Source organism: Epinephelus fuscoguttatus, linkage group LG20, assembly GCF_011397635.1.
Source record: "Epinephelus fuscoguttatus linkage group LG20, E.fuscoguttatus.final_Chr_v1".
Taxonomy (NCBI): Eukaryota; Metazoa; Chordata; class Actinopteri; order Perciformes; family Serranidae; genus Epinephelus; species Epinephelus fuscoguttatus.
The window spans coordinates 24,495,070-24,512,553 of record NC_064771.1 but is presented as its reverse complement, the minus strand read 5'-3'; the positions used below and the strand labels follow the sequence as shown (position 1 = coordinate 24,512,553).

At 40.9% G+C, this 17,484-nt stretch overlaps 1 protein-coding gene across 6 annotated transcripts in view; it reads left to right on the top strand.

Moving 5' to 3' along the window:
* Window positions 1–17,186, top strand: part of pald1a (phosphatase domain containing paladin 1a) — a 99,330-nt gene extending 82,144 nt beyond the window's left edge. For all 6 annotated transcript variants that reach the window (XM_049564324.1, XM_049564328.1, XM_049564325.1 and 3 more), the window contains exon 20: window positions 14,396–17,186. In XM_049564324.1, coding sequence (XP_049420281.1) covers window positions 14,396–14,545 — 150 coding nt within the window. In that variant the 3' untranslated portion in view covers window positions 14,546–17,186. The remainder of the gene's footprint in view (window positions 1–14,395) is intronic.
* The last annotated feature ends 298 nt before the right edge of the window (window positions 17,187–17,484 follow it).

Here is a 17,484-nt window from a genome sequence, read left to right as displayed (position 1 = left end):
ATGATAAATGTCATGTAAAGGCTGCTGGTGATAAGTTTTTTCTTGAATTGCCCTCGACAAAATATCAGAAAAGCTGCACTTGTATTGAATAAGTCAGGGGACAAGAAAAACAATTTGTCACTTTGTCATTCGCTCCGGAAACGTGTCACACTCAGTGATAATCACAGTTTCATTAAAGCTGTGGCAGGTGAACAAAACTTTAAATCCCCACAATTCCAAGTGTCAATCGCTGGGCGGAGGAAAAACAGCAGAAAAACGAACAGTTTCTTTTTTCTTTTCTTTTTTTTTCACACTAACAGTTTGTGCACATTGTGAAGCGGTTACCAGAGTTTCATTTGGATTTTCCTGTAGGAATTTACAAGCTGGTTCTGGTTCTATTGTGGCCTGGTTCTTCACACACTGAACTTCATAATGTCTCGGCTCTGTGTTTTTGTTGGTACATTAATCGTTTGGCCAGCTGTGCCCCTACAGTAAAGTGGAGAATTTATGTGCATTCCAAACAAATGAGTAGCCTGTAAGTGGTACCCAACACACACACACACACACACACACACACACACACACACACACACACACTGCAATTAAAATGTATGTTGCAATATGTCAAACTCACATGATGTAAAAAAAAATAAGCTGTTTGGCAGGTTGACAGGACACGTTCAGTGTGATCAGTTAAAGCTGCAGCGCCCAGAGAGAATTTTTAATGTAGATAAATAATAGCTCTACATCATATGGTCTCACTTACATTTCTAGGCAGTTAATTAATTTAATTAAAAGGTGTGAGCTGTCTTGTTGTTTAACCAGCTTTAGCACCGAAGTGCAGCAAAACCTCTTAAAACCTCTTGAACCTGATTCTTCTCAAGTTTTTTCTTTAGTTTGAACGATAAAATTATAATGTTTGTAATCTCAAAGTGTCAGACTGGAAAACTTATGCTAAAAGCAAACACCCTTGCAGCCATTTTCTGTCCTTATTTGCGAGCAGACGGCCTCGGAGGAACCCGTCCAAAACCCTTGAAAATCATTGAATGAAAATCTCCACCTTCTTCGTCCTTATTGAGGTGGAATAAACTCAAAGAAAAAACGGCAAATTCCAAAATAGACTGGAACAATAGCTGTGAAAACAATTGTCACAGAAATATGCACGGTCAAACAGGGCATATTCTTCCTGTTATGAGTAGCAAATATATGTGGTGCATCAGAGTGACTCTAATGGCCCAGTTATGCCATGAGAAAATACAAGTGTGCACACAGGGAACAGGGACGCTCGGCTGTGAAGCAGACAACAGAAAATGGATCTTTTTAACTAAATATGGAAAGGACATTTTCCGCTTATTTCAGTATTTTATCACCTTGGTAACCTTTTGTTTTTGCTGCTTTTCCGCTCGGTCCTTCTTTTGTTATTCCTTCCGACTTAAACTCCCCTCGTGTGAGAAAAAACTGGCAGTTTTGCACAGCGGTCTGGTCTGATCCCAGTATGGGGACAATTTTCCTCAGCGGTGGGAAAGCAACTTTCCAAAGTTTGAAAAAGTTTTTAGTTGTTTGTTCAACCTGCAACCACTGATTTTTTTTGGCCAGCAGAAACAGGAGGTGAATGCATTATTGACATATCATCACCTTTTTTAGTTGACATGGCGAACTTGTTGGCAAACAGTTACACATCCAGCAGTTATGGAGCAAAGTATCATTAATTTAAAGTCATATTTGTGAGTCTTGTTTCCTTTTGAGCCAATATTCACTCTCTTTTAGCTCTGTTTTTGGCCTCCACCAACTCTAAATATTTGGCTCTTTAGGGCCCTGACACACAAGGCAGACTGTCACTGTTTTGCATGCTAATCAAAGACAGAGTCCATCGGTTAGATAAATCCCTCTGATTGGCAGTTCAGCTCAGTGTTCGAGAAGAGAAAAGGAAGTGAGGAAAGCAAACAAACGGCTAAAGTCAAGAGGGCGTGAGATAGAAACAAACTTGTAATATGACCTATTGTTTTAGCCGCTGAGCTCATCAGAATAAATAGTTTTTTATTGTTTGTGTTATTGTTCACTAGCACACAATGAATATCATTTGTTCTTTCAAGATCGGGTTGTGTTGTGCTAACTGGCTAACTAGCGTCTTGAATACGTCCTGTCAGGTCTTCTGGTTTCCCCTTTTTAATGATGAATACAGACTACCACTGTCTACTGGAATGGAGAGCTATTCACACGGGCGCAGAATGTACATGCTAGCTGGCTGTTGACAGTAGTCCTTGCGACGTGTTGAAGCGCAATTTTCTTGCTGGGGGCAAAAAGTGGGGATACTGCAATACGGTTCCATTGGTACCATCCACAACTTTTAACCGTGGAAACGTAAAAAATGCATAATGAACTGAACTGTACCGTCCTGCTTATGTTCACTAGCTTGTCTCTGACTGTGTCTGACTGCAGTTTGGTGTTCAGCAGGTAGTGTGAGTTTGGGTTTTAAGTGCTTTTTTACCGTGACAGCTGTCTGCTTGGTCAAAAATAACACTGTAGCCCTTATCCCACTGGACAAAAAAAATGTACTGACATCTGGCCGTAGAATTTAATGTGAAAGGCTACAATCGGCACTCATTCCCAGGATAAATCACTATTATTATTATGTCTACACCAAGTGTAGGAAACTACGACTCAATAAGTGACAGATATTTTGCAAACAGTAACACTATAATGTTGCACTTGGCTCCTTGCTGCTTTCTACTGTTTCTACTGTTTACTGTTAAACTGTTTTCCCTCCTGTTGATGGCGTTGAATGTGAAAAGCCAGGAAAATAAACGAAACAGGAAGGCACACTCGTCTAACGTAGAGCTGGGTCGATGGCTCTGGTCTGCTGACAACTGGAAAGGAGTCTATTGCCTATTTAATCAAAACCACACATCATTTCAAACTTGAAGCAAGTAGTGCTGGAAACCATCCACTTGATTGTATGTGGTCCCTGAAGGTGCTGCTGTCCATAACAGCCATCTTTTATAAATGGAAATATATCATTATTGCCAATTCTGTTGAATTTGCTGCCGAGTATAAATAACCTTCACAGTGGTCTGATAAATTCGCACCTCTAAACCTCAGGGGCAGGTGCAGCATGATCTCAGGTGTCCTGTGATGCACTTTTAACTCCCATTTTCTGGCAAATCTCCTCCATTTCCTCAAACAGCTGGGGCCATATCCCAGACAAAATGTCCATTAGATGTGCAGTCTGCTCTCACCTCTGTGGCCAGTGGGAAGGTCTGGCGGGAAACCGCTAACCAGGCATATCACAGCCATCCATCAGCTGCACAGAGAGCATCATTCAGATGGCACCACAATATATCAAGAGAGTCATTTTAGTCAGTGGTGTGGATTCAAAAGATTTTCATGCTGTTTCAGGCCGTGACATTTTCACTTCCTAATGAAGTTAAAAGTTTAAAGTGAAATGTCTGCAAATTTCAATCATAGTAGCTTGACATCAGTTGGGGAATAAGGCAAATTATATGCCTTAAATATATTTATTTGAGCAGCTTTTCAGTCCAAAATGGTGGCGGAGTCTTTGAACCTGGGCTTGGGGCCCTTCTGTAGGGAGTTTGCATGTTCTTCCTGTGTCAGTGTGAGTTTTATCCAGGTTCTCCAGCTTCCTCCCACAGTCCTAACACATGCAGGTTAGTTTAATTGGCAACTTGAGGTTGCCTGTAGGTATGAAAATGAGCATGATTGGTTATCTGTCTCTAAGTGTGAGCTCTGTGGTAGTCTGGTGACCTGTTCAGGGACAGCAGGGATAGGCTTCAGCCCCGCTCTGATCCTGTAATTGGATAAGCGGTTACAGAAGATAGATGGATTATCTGTTGTATGTTTTACTGTCAGGATATAGTGACAGTTTTAGCGAATATGACAAAAAGTTAAAAGTTTCCTACCAGTGTTAATTTTGTCAACTAAAACTTAAACGAAAACTTTTCGTTGACGACCCTTTATTCTGTGACTAATTTGTGACGATAACGTACATTTAATAAGTACTGACAACAAAAACTAAAACGAAATCTCTGTTCATTATGAAATGACGAGTAAAAACGTGACGAAAAAGCTGACACTGGCCGGCAGGACAATCTGGATTACAACCATCCTCAGTGCCTTGATTGTTTTCCTTTTTAACCAATTAATTATCTCAACTCAAATTCAAACTCTCAGTGTATCTTTCTGATTGGATGACCTCTCCCCGCCCTCTGCGTGGTGGCGGTGCATGGCCAGTTTTGCCACACAGAAGCCTTCGCTCCACAGCGGGAAGCCGGGAACAACAACGCCTGTAAAACTCTGTAAAATTACACGAAAGCATACATTTTCGTTTCCAAATATTTATTTGAAAACGAAACTATTCATACGGTCAATAAATTTGTTTATAATATTGTTAATAATGTTAATAATAAAAAACGAACGTAATCTCAACAGTGACCGCACCAGCTGGTGGGACTGCGGCTAAACCGCACCCAATGTCCATTCATTCATTTAATTGCGTGTTCAGTGTGTGTGTGTGTGTGTGTGTGTGTGTGTGTTCAGTGTGTGTGTGTGTTAGTATGTCAGAGAGGAGGAGTATCAATAAAAAAAAAAGTTTCCACTAATTATTTCGGTGTTTATTTCTTTTATTCTTAAGGGTTTTTTTAATTAAAATCTGTAATTTAGCACCTAATATTATAGACCAAATGTTAATCTAATTTATTATTGTAGAATGTATTTAGCAAATCACAACTTTCAACTGGAGACACGGCGCAGCATGCAAAAAACAACAAAAAAAAAGGGCATTATAAAAAGCCGACAAATAGTGTTAATTAATTGACATGAGACATTGGAGAGGTTGTGAGTCCTATTCTATAGTCTGTACTATTTTTTTTATTTTATCATATCTTCTCGGAAATTACTCAAAAAAGCATTTTTTGTGTGCTTCTGAGCACACAAAAAATGCTTTTTTACTACTATGACAAACATTCTTTTGCAAAATCTATTACAGTATAACAAAATTGTCAAATTACGTCAAAAGACTAAAATGAGACTAAAACTAAAACTGATTTCCACTGACTAAATTTTAACTAAAACAAAACTAAAAGACTAAAATGTGACTTTAACTAAATCCAGTCTTTGGTGAGTGACTAAGACTAAAATGAAATTAAAAATTCTTGTCAAAATTAACACTGTTTCCTACTCTAGCTTTAATCAGGGAACCAGCAACATTCGAACAAAGGCCTGGCTCTCTCTGTAACTAAGGTAAATATTAGGCAGCTATTAGGGAATTTACGGTAAACCTCAGAAAACAGGTTTTGTGTGGCCAGGAGTGAACCACAGCTCAGTTTGGTTGTACTGTTTGACTGAGGCGTTGGAGAATGTGGTACATAATAAAGTGAATTACTCCACCGACTGAGTGGAAGTTTAATTGCCCACATACTACAGCTCATCAGATGATCACACCTCCGTCATCAGCCACACAACATTAATGAGTGGGAAACCTGCTGGGAGTGCTCGGTCCCTGCAGCCTGAAACTCCTGTGAAGAAGTCGTCAAAATCACAGCATTATAGTACACAAATAGTGGCACTAGCTCAGTGCATTTAAGCATGTAGACATGGTCAAGACGACCTGCTGAAGTTCAAACCGAGCATCAGAATGGGGAAGAAAGGTGATTTAAGGGACTTTGAACGTGACATGGTTGTTGGTGCCAGAAACTGCTGATCTACTGGGATCTTCACACACAACCATCTCTAGGGTTTACAGAGGATGGTCCCAGAAAGAGTAAATATCCAGTGAGCAGCAGTTCTCTGGGTGAAAATGTCTTGCTGGTGCCAGAGGTCAGAGGAGAATGGCCAGACTGGTTCAAGATGATAGAAAGGCAACAGTAACTCAAATAACCACTGGTTACAACCAAGGTCTGCAGAAGACCATCTCTGAACCAACAACACGTCCAACCTTGAAGCAGATGGGCTACAGCAGCAGAAGACCACACCAGGTGCCACTCCTGTCAGCTAACAACAGGAAACTGAGGCTACAGTTCACACAGGCTGACCAAAACTGGACAATAGAAGATTGGAAAAACGTTGCCTGGTCTGATGAGTCTGGATTTCTGCTGCCACATTCAGATGGTAGGGTCAGAATTTGGTGTAAACAACATGAAAGCATGGATCCATCCTGCCTTGTATCAACGCTTCAGGCTGCTGCTGGTGGTGTAATGGTGTGGGTTAGATTTTCTTGGCACACTTTGGGCCCCTTAGTACCAACTGAGCATGGTTTAAACACCACAGCCTACCTGAGTATTGTTGCTGACCGTGTCCATCCCTTTATGACCACAGTGTACCCATCCTCTGATGGCTACTTCCAGCAGGATAACGCACCATGTCACAAAGCTCAAATCATCTCAAACTGGTTTCTTGAACATGACAATGAGTTCACTGTACTCCAATGGCCTCCACAGTCACCAGATCTCAAACCAGTAGAGCACCTTTGGGATGTGGTGTGTGATGCTATCATGTCAATATGGACCCAAATCTCTGAGGAATGTTTCCAGCACCTTGTTGAATCTATGCTACCAAGAGTTGAGGCAGATCTAAAGGCAAAAAGGGGTCCAACCTGGTACTAGCAAGGTGTGCCTAATAAAGTGGCCAATGAATGTATATGTGTGTGTATATATATATATACTATACACTGCGTATGGTCAAACAGAGCGGATGTCTGTATGAATGTAGCTGAAGTGTGCAGGAAAGGTAATCCATTAATTCCTCTTTTTCTCCTGAGTGTTTTCTGCTGTGCTCTGTAGATTTATATGCTTTTTCAGCAGCAGCGGTTTGTCTCGACTGAATAGAGAGAAAGAGAGCCGCTTTCAGTACTTGACACTGTTTGATTGTCGTAATCACTGGGAATTGCCGTGCACAAGCACAGCACAGAAATGTTGAGCACAAAACACATTTCTAAACATACCATTAAAGTCAATTAAATGACTTCATACAGGCAAAATGTCCCCTGGTTACACTGTAATCACAAAAAATAGAAATTGATTTTAGCCAGACAGATTGAGTGAGGTGAGACGGTTGCTGCGGCAACCATCATCTTTGGCATTAGGGTCAGGATTAGGTGTAATTTAAAGCAGTATTTATTCGGATGGATTTCTGCACCCAAGTGACCTCCAGAATCGATCTCTGTAACATTCAAACCTCCAAATACATTATTTTGTGTCATGTATTTGATCCACATCATGCTGTTCACTCTATCTACGTGGATTCTGTGGTGTCGTCTCTACTTTCTTCACTACTTTTCCTTTGAGAATCACAGATCATTTCCACGCTATTCTCAAAATGAAAACTGCTGATTCCACGTCCGCTAACAAAAAAGTTGCCGGCCTGTTTTGTAACTATTTGTGCAACAGAATTTAAATCAGGTCAGCTCACACAGCGTTCCTCCAAAAATCAAGATTCTCCTGAGCATGCAACATGGCATGACATCACCTAGATAAGAATTAAAATCATTCAGACTTTCAAACTGTTTTTTGTTTAAACATTTGATAAAAAGAATAATCTCTGACGGAAATAAAATAAATCAGTATTGTGATGTGTTCAATGGCCCAGTTGCAGCAGAATCTGGCAGCGCCCCAACCGATGTGACCCAGCCAACCCGAAGGCACAATCATTAGCCTATCACCAGTGACCGTGGCAGGATCATTAATGACAAACCGCGACGCCGGAGGCGGCGGTCGAGGGTCATCGCCATCACTGGTTGTACATTTGAAGCCACTGTTACACAAGCTGCCAGATTTGAGCGGTACAGTCTGTCCTGCATCCTGCCCTGTGTGTATGCGTGTGTGCGCACGGACTAATTTGATCTCTACAGTGACTAAAAGCAGGAGCACAGTGTTCCCAGTCATGCAGGGTGCCAGCCTGTGCCAGCTGATATGGAGCCTCTGACCTATTTGGTGCTGTTGCTTCTGCTCAGCCGGATTGTTTGAACACAGAAGCATGTGTTTGTGTCGTTTCACCGCAGGATCAAAATGATGCAGCCGTTCATATTTGAAGTAAATGCTTACTGCCACATTGTGCGCACGCTGCACAAATATTGTTCCTAGCATCATTAGCCGTGGTGCCTCGTGGCCATGTAGTGAGATCAGAGCAGAAACATCAGAGGAGTTATTGGAATTGAAATCCATGTTTGCTAATCCAAAACGTGGCCCTTTACACAATGGCAGGACTTGTGTACAGTGCATACCAGGGATGCCTGCAGGAGAGGTACCCTATCAGTCACTCCAGCTGTTTTGATGTGTGGCACAGAGGCCTCCCTGTCCCCCTGTACAGAACCCGGTATGTGCAGCCTTTGAGATAGCCGACTGTGGGAAAGACTAGCGCCTCCTCCCCAGCAGCTCCAGCAGTCTAATGAGTATTGGCGTTTGTGATTTCTTCAATGCAGCATGAAAGGCATCTGCCTGACAGCTCTGTTTACTGTCACCAGGGACAGTTTGTCACCACATACCATCTTCTTCAAGGCCTGCTGTGATTTGTTGTTTTCATCTCATGTCTTCAGATGTTGTTTGTACCGCAGCAGCACCCTGGGGAGCCACTAGCATTGCCAGGGGTGTTGTGAAATTTTCATTGTATTTATCTGTGTATAAAAATGAAGGTAAATTAAAATGACATTTTTAAACAGGTCAAAACAAAAGAAATAAACACTAAACATTAAAATCACTCCATGTTAAAAATCCTTGTGAAAATGTGACATGATACTAGTACTTTGTGTTTAGTGTTAATTCTCAAATGCCAGCATCCTAATGTGTTGAAGAAATACTTCACCCTCCAAATCTTCATTTGTATGTCAGTTACTCACCCTGTTTGATGTCATATTAATAAAAATAAATTTAAAAAAAGCTTTTCTCACATGACTCCGCAGTGAACGAAGAATCCAAACACAGTGGAAATCTTAATGAATTTAAGTCATAGGGTTTGGCGTTTAAATGGACCTCAAGTGACTCGCGAATGTGTCTAATTGGTAAAAAGTACACTTTCCAGCACAGAGTTTTTAATTTTTAAGTATTGTTTCCTGCTGTAAAATGAGTGACTAATAGACAGCTACTGGACAGAGACAGCAAACTAGCTCAACTTTGAACTATTCACTAAGGAGAATTTTGGACCTTGTGGCTGGACCAGTTCAGAACCACGGATTTAAAGCATCTCCACGTAAACAGAACAGGCTCACTCCTTGTCCATGCGTGAGACTGTTCGTGCGGAAGTGTGTATGAAATATTAACGTTTTAACAAAAATGCATTTGTTTTGGTGGTACTTTGCATATGACTGGATAAATGAGACTTTAATTTTACTGCAATAGTTGTGTGAGAGTTGGTAAATGGATGTTTTGATAGAGTTTTGCTGTCATTAAACGTGGATCCCTTTCAGTTTAATTCATCAAGAATGTTCCCTTTTTTGGATTATTCGTTAACTGTGAAGACATGTTAGAAAAGTTTTCTTAACAAATTAATCACAACACAGGCTGAGTAACTGATGACAAATAGTCATTTGCGGGGTGAAGTATCCCTTTAAACTAAAATGGTGAGAATGGGTAACAGTTAAACCTGCTAAGCATCGGCATGCTAGCATTGTTATTAGCCCCTTTCCCACCCGCTAACTTTTGTGTTTATTCTGAAATGTAGGCATTCACTCCGTCCAAGCAACGTCCAAACGTTGTTCAAGATTTAGTCTGCACTGTGTTTTAAAAACGGACCAAATATATAATGGAGATAACAAAGAAGTAACATTTTCACTGGCCTCCATGCTGCTTTCTACTGTCTACTAACCTGTTTTGCAACCCTTGTGGGCCATTGAACGTGACATACTGGAAATAAAAGGCATACTCATCTGTTGAGCTGTGTACAAAGCTTTGGTCTAAAGCAGAGGTTCCCAACTGGTCCAGCCATGGGGTCCAGATTTCGTGTCATTAGTTCAAGGTCCGCACAGTTTAATATATTCAGCATCATCATTTGGCCACTCTACAGCAGGAAATGGCACTTAAAATTAAAGCTCTGTGCCAGAATATTAACTGTACTCTAAAATAAAGTGTTTTTCACAAACTTGACAAGTTCGTGAGTCACTTGCAGTCCATTCAGAATCACCCCGTGACCCACTTTTGGGCTGTGACCCACCAGTTGGGAACCAGTGGTCTACAGGCAGTGTGAAAGAACTCTTGCTTATTTTTAGCAGGTTTTCCCCCCTGCATACACACACCGATTTGGGTGGAAACGGTGTAATTGTAAGTATGTTAGCATCTTCATGTTAGCATTCAGCTCAAAGCATCCTTGTGCCTCAGTACAGCCTCATAGAACCACGAGCATGGCTGCAGCCTTTTGTTTTACGGACAGGGGGAGCTAACTGTCCCACACTGGACTGCCTCGTCTGCAAAGAAAAGGCTTCATTGACGTGTTTTTGGTGGTTTTTACTGTGAGGTTTAAAGGAATACTTCTGTTAAAGTCAGTTGTATAATCGTCTCCACTGTTGATCCAGATGGTCTGTATGTTCCAAAAAGTCATTGTTTTACCAGAAAATCAGTAGTCATGGCGGAGCTTCTGTTACAAGGTCATGGACGTGGTGTGTTTACCTCTGTGGTGGAGAGTCTGTGTTTGAAATATACTGAACATTTACTGTAGATGGATTGAGGAGAAGACTTTTTGGCTGGGGGAGTGGTGTGAAACTTTCTTTGGAAGTTTCAGTGGCATTTTTTGCCAAAACCTCTGTGTCAGCATTACAATCCATTCTGCTGTAACTGTACTGTAGGAGTCACTTTCAAGAGGGGTTCGTCAGTGTTTGATAAACAAAAGATACATTTTTGGTGGAGTATTGTTTAAAACAAGACGAAGAATGCCGAAGACAAAAGGTCACTGCCCTTGGCTCTGACCCACAGTGATTACATTCAGTCACTCTTGATCCTCTCCATCTCAACCCCCCCCTGTCATCTCCTCTATACTGTTTCGGATTTTCCCTCATACCCTATTTAGACAGCTGTGGAGTAGATGAGTCAGGTTAAGTACCCTGGTTAATAGCATGGATCCAAAAGTCCTCTTGGGAGTCCCATCCGCTGACTAATGCCTCAGCTGCACCCACTCATCTGTTCCCACCAAAGCCCTCATACAGCGGTCACACTGGCTTCCTTCCAGTAACACATCAAACACAAACACGGATGTGCTGAACATACATCAGTGCATGTATTTGCTATAAAGAGCTGAACCAAGGCAGGACAACAGAAGCTGCACAATGATGTGTTCATAGTGAGAACGCTCGCAGGACTGAGGGACGGTTTAAACCAGCGTGGACTCTACAAAGCAAAAGTTTTAGCGTTACATGATATCTATTGTAAGATTTGATTTTGCACGGTCAGCAAGTAGGTAATCTAGACCACGCTCTGCGGTGCCTCGTGTTTATTTCTGCACAAAGCTGGCCGGCTAAGCTATAATCATTGTTAGTGAAAGGGATATCTTGATACTATTATTCCTGCTCATTGTTCCAGTATGTCCTCCTCAGCACTCAACCTGACAGTGCGTTTTTTAAAAGTGCTTCATACTGGATTACCTCACAGCCTTAAGAACATAACCACAGTCAGATTCTTCAGTTTAGTGTAGTTCAGAAGTATGCATCCACAAATGATGCCCTTGTTTCAACATCTCTCCTCTTGCACATTCCTCAGCGCTCTGAAATTCTTCTTGACCGCCTGGCCCGAGGCGCAGTGGGAGAGGTTAAATTGGCATTTGAGGCCACGTTACCGCTACTGAGTCATGCCCTCAACCTCTCAGAGGGTCTTACAAGCGTGCTAACAGCTGGTGGTTCAGCCTGGATCGATTCCAAGAAAAAAGGGCAAGAGGCATACTCCAAAAAATAACGTTTGGAATCCTTCAAATGGGCTGTGATGTGAGAATCGATACACAGATCAATGGGTATGAATCAATTTGACACACTCTGTTAACAGGGTAGTCTCATCTTTTATCCGATGTAGTGTCTGAACACCGCAGCAGTTTCTCAAAGCCTCCCCTGCAGAGTAAACTAGGCAAGCTGTGCCACTCCTAAAGTTTTTGCAGGGCAGCCGGCGTCTGCTGGGTTTGTTTGTGTTTGTTTGTGTTGTTTGGCTTTATGGTCAGATGTTTCTGGTTGTCCGTGGTGCTCCTCATCAGTCTGATGGTGCAACACTGAACTCCGTCTCTCGGGGGGGGGGGCATCTCGCCGTCTTCCTCTCTGCCGTCATTCATTCAGTAATGATGACTCAAACAGAGAAAAACTGAACAACATACACTGTCTCCATGGTGTTGTTCCAACGCTGTCTCATTACTGCACTCAAGTACAATGCTCAAGTGGTTGGTTTTTACTTGTGTGTACCTCTTTCGGTGGGTTATCACACATGACTATGAATGTTCTTCAGTGGTAAATGGACTGCATTTATATAGTTGCTTTTCATTCACCTATTCATGCATTCATTCAGAGTATTGTGTCAACACGTGTGGCATGCTCTTCATCACATCTGTGGTCTTGTTATTTGCACTTAATAAATAAACATGAACTATTGAAAGACACTTATAGAAGCCTTTCTGTGTGGGATGATGCACTTTCATCATTCTTCTTTTCAGCATCACATAGTGGAGATAACCATGTGGATGCTGCGCACTGAGCAATTCTATGTTTTCAGAAATATGTTTGTTTTTTTACTCCGCTTAGTATTCTGATAGCCGAGGTAACGAGTTTGTGGATTAAGATTTTACACACAAAGGTTGTAAAATGATGTGTTTATTTAAACTACACGAATCTTCTCGAGGAAGACCTGGAGTTGCTTAAATTGTTGCTTATAAAATGAAACACCAATCAGCTGCTCCATCAGTTGATTGGGCTGTTTGAGATCAGCTGATGTAGCTGGGACCAACATCCAATACTGTATAAAATAGAGGATGTTTTATGGACGACACAGTGAATCAATTAAACAAAAAAGTCCTAATGATCATTACTTTTACCTTTGATACTTAAATATACAGTATTTTAATGATAATATTTACACAGTTTTCTGCATATTACTATTTTATTTCTGTAAAGTTTGGGGAATTGCAAGTGATAGATTAGGCAAAGTAAATTGAAGCAGCAGAACCCAAAATATCTAGACTCTTAGTCTCAAGCATAGGTCCAGCCCCAAAGTGCTGGATCCTACATTTCCCATAATGCAGCTCAGTAGCCTTGTTTTTTGCCTGGTAAATGTCCATCCATGTCACGCCCCCAGTTTTTGATGCAAGGTCTTTGTTTCTCCAAGCCTGAGCTAAGATAACCATGGGCTGTATAAAGTCATGGACATAGCTACCGTGACATCACCCATTGGTTTGTGGACCCTGTTTTGAAGCTTTGAGTTCGGCATTTCGCTGTCGCCATCTCGGCTTTTGGAGCCAGAAGTGACCATATTTGGGCTAAAGGGTGGAGCTGTGCATGAGGGAGGGGTGGATCTGACTCATAGACTGTGGTGACGACTCACAGACAGCATGTCACTCAAGCCTTAACTATGCATAATTTAAAGCCTTAATAAGAAGTAAGCGTTCAAAAACAGAAAAAAAATTTGTGTCTGTTCCGTTTTCATAAATGTTGAAATTAGCTAAAGAGACCAAAACCGTTTTTGCACCAGGCTGTAAACATCTTTATTTCTGCTGTTAAAGTTTAACATGGGGTGTCTATGGCTGTTTTGGTGCCAGCCTCAAGTGGCCATTCAAGGAACTGCAGTTTTTGACACTTCCTTGTTTGCTTCATTTGTCAACCCATGAGGCTGCTACTTGAGTGTGACATGTAACATAAGCTTCAGGCAGGGCTTTCTAAACACTAACAATGGCCTAACATGGCAATAACACTTACTTACTGTTCACATTATATGTGGTTTGTCTTGTCCTCTGCTCGGATGTTAAGGAGCTCCCGGTCCTTTGAGTTAGCTGCTAACTGCTATAAGCTGCTTTTTAAATTTTCCAGTGTTGGATTGCACACACAACATCTCGTCAAAACGTCACATCGTCGACATGTTGATGTGGCGCTTGGAGATAACATTAGAGATAACCCTGATGACATCACTACAACATCTTCAGGGTTATTTTTTTGCAACTGTAAGAAAACTTTGCTAGAAATGGAGTATTTTTATATTGTGGTATTTTTTATTATTACATAAGTAAAGGATCTAAATATTTCTTCTGTCACTTCCTGTTGTTTCCAAACCCACAGTAGGTGCCTATTGTTCCAATGCAACAGCTGCACATGTAGGAAACTGTCATGTGACATGCTTTAACTGTGACAAAGCTGTGGTCAGAGTGTTTGTGTGGTCACGATGGACAATTAAAATCGAATTTAAAAAAAGAACCTGGCTGTGTTGGCTGTCCATTAACATTTTGTGTATTTCTGTGGTAGGTGGCTGCCAGAGCCGGAGTTTATGACATCCTCAACCAGCTGGGCTTCTCCGAGTTTGAAAACCCGAGGGACACGCCGCTGGCCAGGCTGCGCTGCCGCTGGCAACAGCAGAACATTCAGCCACTTCCTTTCCGAGGGGAGTTCATCTGAGAGAGAGGATTACTGTGAACGCACCAATCCAGTACTGTGCTTTTCAGAATAAAAGACATTCACATTAACATTATTAAGCCTTCTATATCTACCCCTGTATTATGCATATCTCTACTTCATCTATTGTTTGTGCTTTTCAAAAAACACACTAGTGATGTTAACATTTTTTAGGTGTTTTAGTGTTACCAGAATGTTGCTCCTATATTAGAAGTTGATATTTGTGCCTTTGCTTTTTCTATGAATGGTAGAAGATAGAATTTCATTGTACTAATATTTATGTTGCTTTTTTCAAGTTAAGGTTTCTTTATTAAGAGCTCTCAGTTTTGAAGATGAGACGACCTTTTGATGCTTCTGTTGGAACAAGGCGAGTTAAATGCTGTTATGGAGGAGAGGAGCAAATTCCACTGTGTGGTCAGCCAACAATTTTGGATGTATGTCACAACTGTTTGCTGTTGCGTGACCTGATATTTTTCTTAAGCCCTGTTCTTTTCTCCTCAGCACAGCTGCCTGCAGCGGCTGTGCGTTTACTCGTCTTGAGGTTTTCCACTTTTGAGATGGTTTCCTGTGTACATATGAAAGCTGTTGTTATTTAAACATGTCTTTAAGTTTTCTAAAGCAGAGTGGATGCTGTTAAGAGGAGTTTTGCGCAACATGCTGTCTGTTAAGGTTCTTTAGCTAACACCATTCATGTGCTCATCTGTTTCTTTTTGCATTTATTTACACGTCATGATACAGGTACTAACAGTACAGCATGTCAGGATCTTTTATGTTAGTTTGATTTTACTTAAAGCTGTAAATGTGTTTTTGTATTTGCGTTTGTATACATTGCAAATGCACACTTCTTTTATTATCTTTTTTTTTAAGTCCCATGAAATGCTAACATCACTTCCTTAACGTGATGTGAAGAACCAGAGATATCTCTTCTTCCTTGTCAAAACCTGGCGCTTACGTTATCCACAATGATGCAACTCGACCGTTGACAGCTTGACCGGAGATTTGTGTGTTGTGGTAGTAGTAGGGCAAGTGACATCCCTTTATAAATATACACTTTAAAGGAAAACTTCACCCTACAAGTGATCGTTCGCATATCAGTTACTCACCTTTTGTTGCGCTGAATTCTTGAAAAGAACTTTGTTTTTCTCGCATGCCTTCACAGTGAATGAAGAAAACAAAAACAGAGGAAATTCATAATGAATTGAAGTCATAGGGGTCCACGTTTAACAACAGCAAAACTGTATCCCAACATCTGTTTACATACTCGTACACAACTTGTGCATTATAATCCAGCTGTCATGTATGTAATCATACGTTCGGTGCCAAGCCACAACAGTCTCAAAAATGTCCAGTTGGACCAAAAACCCATTTCCCTGATTGCCTGTTTTCCCAAAAACAAAAGTCCTGTTTCTCGGAAAATACACACTCCCTGCAGTTAATTTCAGCTTCCGTGTTTAAGCCATCAGTCCTGGGTGTTGTCGCAAACCCTTGGCAGCATTTCACTACCACTAAACCTGAGTGTTTTTCACTCAGCCCTGCTTTTCCAACAACTGTTGTACCACCAAGCACGAATGTTTGAAACCGTAACATGATCTTTTCCTTACCATAACCATGTCGTGTTTTTGTTTTTAAACCTAGACACATATTCACTACAGTGTTGTTGAAACATATGTTGAGACATATCTGTGGTTCACAGAAACATACAATGCTAACATTTTTCCTGCAGAGTGTGTATATTTTTAGAGAAACAGGTCTACGGAGCAATGGGATTTTGCTTTGTGGATAACAGTCTGTTAGAGAAATGGACTTTTGGTCCAATGGGACATTTTTTCGAACTGATTGGGCTTCAGAATTTTGCGCCGTTGGAACAGAGAGCACTTTCTGACGTGAAACTGAACTGACAGTGAAACTTACCCATGCTCTCTTTTTAAAGCCAAGCTTTATTGGCAAAAACAGCAGTTTTACCTCGCTGAACACGGGAGCTGCTGGTCTACCGCTGCCTCGATTTGTAGTTTGTTTGTGTTACTGTGTGACTTTGGTGAATCCGAACTTAACCCTTTGAAACACCAAAGTCCCACGACATGTAGGCACCTGTAGACCAGCAGCTTCTGTGTTCAGTAAAAATTAATAAATTCAACGCAACACATGGTGAGTAATTAATATACAAATGAGTTTTGGGGCGGAAGAAGACATAAAGCAGCTTGATCCACTGATCACGACAGTAAGTAATAATCGCAATATCAGCCAATCGACAAGCAACAATCAGGGTTTTTTTGTCCAACACATGCCAATCATTGCTTAGCGTGCCTACTTTGAAGAAAAACTTTTACTGTACATTATTTCTTTAAAAGTCTTAATTCGTCTTTTTTTTATGTTGTTATTCTTAAATTTGCTAATGTGTTGAGTTGTAACTTGTAGCTCAAAGTGTGCTTAAAAAACATGAATCCTGCCTTAAAACCAGAAAGATAAGCCTGAAAAGAAATTAAAATTCCTTCCTCCAGATGCCTCTCATTGCAATTTTTTCTTTTCTGTTGATGTGTCAAAACATTTGCACTGTATATAATTGATTCAGACTAAAGGAGCAAAAGGTTAATAATAAATGGAAATTGAAATAGCTTTTTTGTGTGACGGAGAATATCACAAATCTGACACAAAAAAGTGCAGGTTGTAATAGCACCCGAACGTCTTAGCTGTGCTCATAATGTTTTCCTTTTTTAAAACCGGCACTACTTATAGAGGAGAGGCATTTCAGTCACTGTATGTGCCATTTATTTTCTTTTTGGGGGCTGAAATAAATAATTCCAATAGATTTAACAGTCTTTGTCTGCTTTTGGTATCATTCTTCTGTTTTCTAAGGAGAATAATAAAATTGATCCATCTGTGTTACAGGATTCGGATTTAAAAGTGTGGGAGGATTTTCTGACCACGGATATCTTGCACACAAC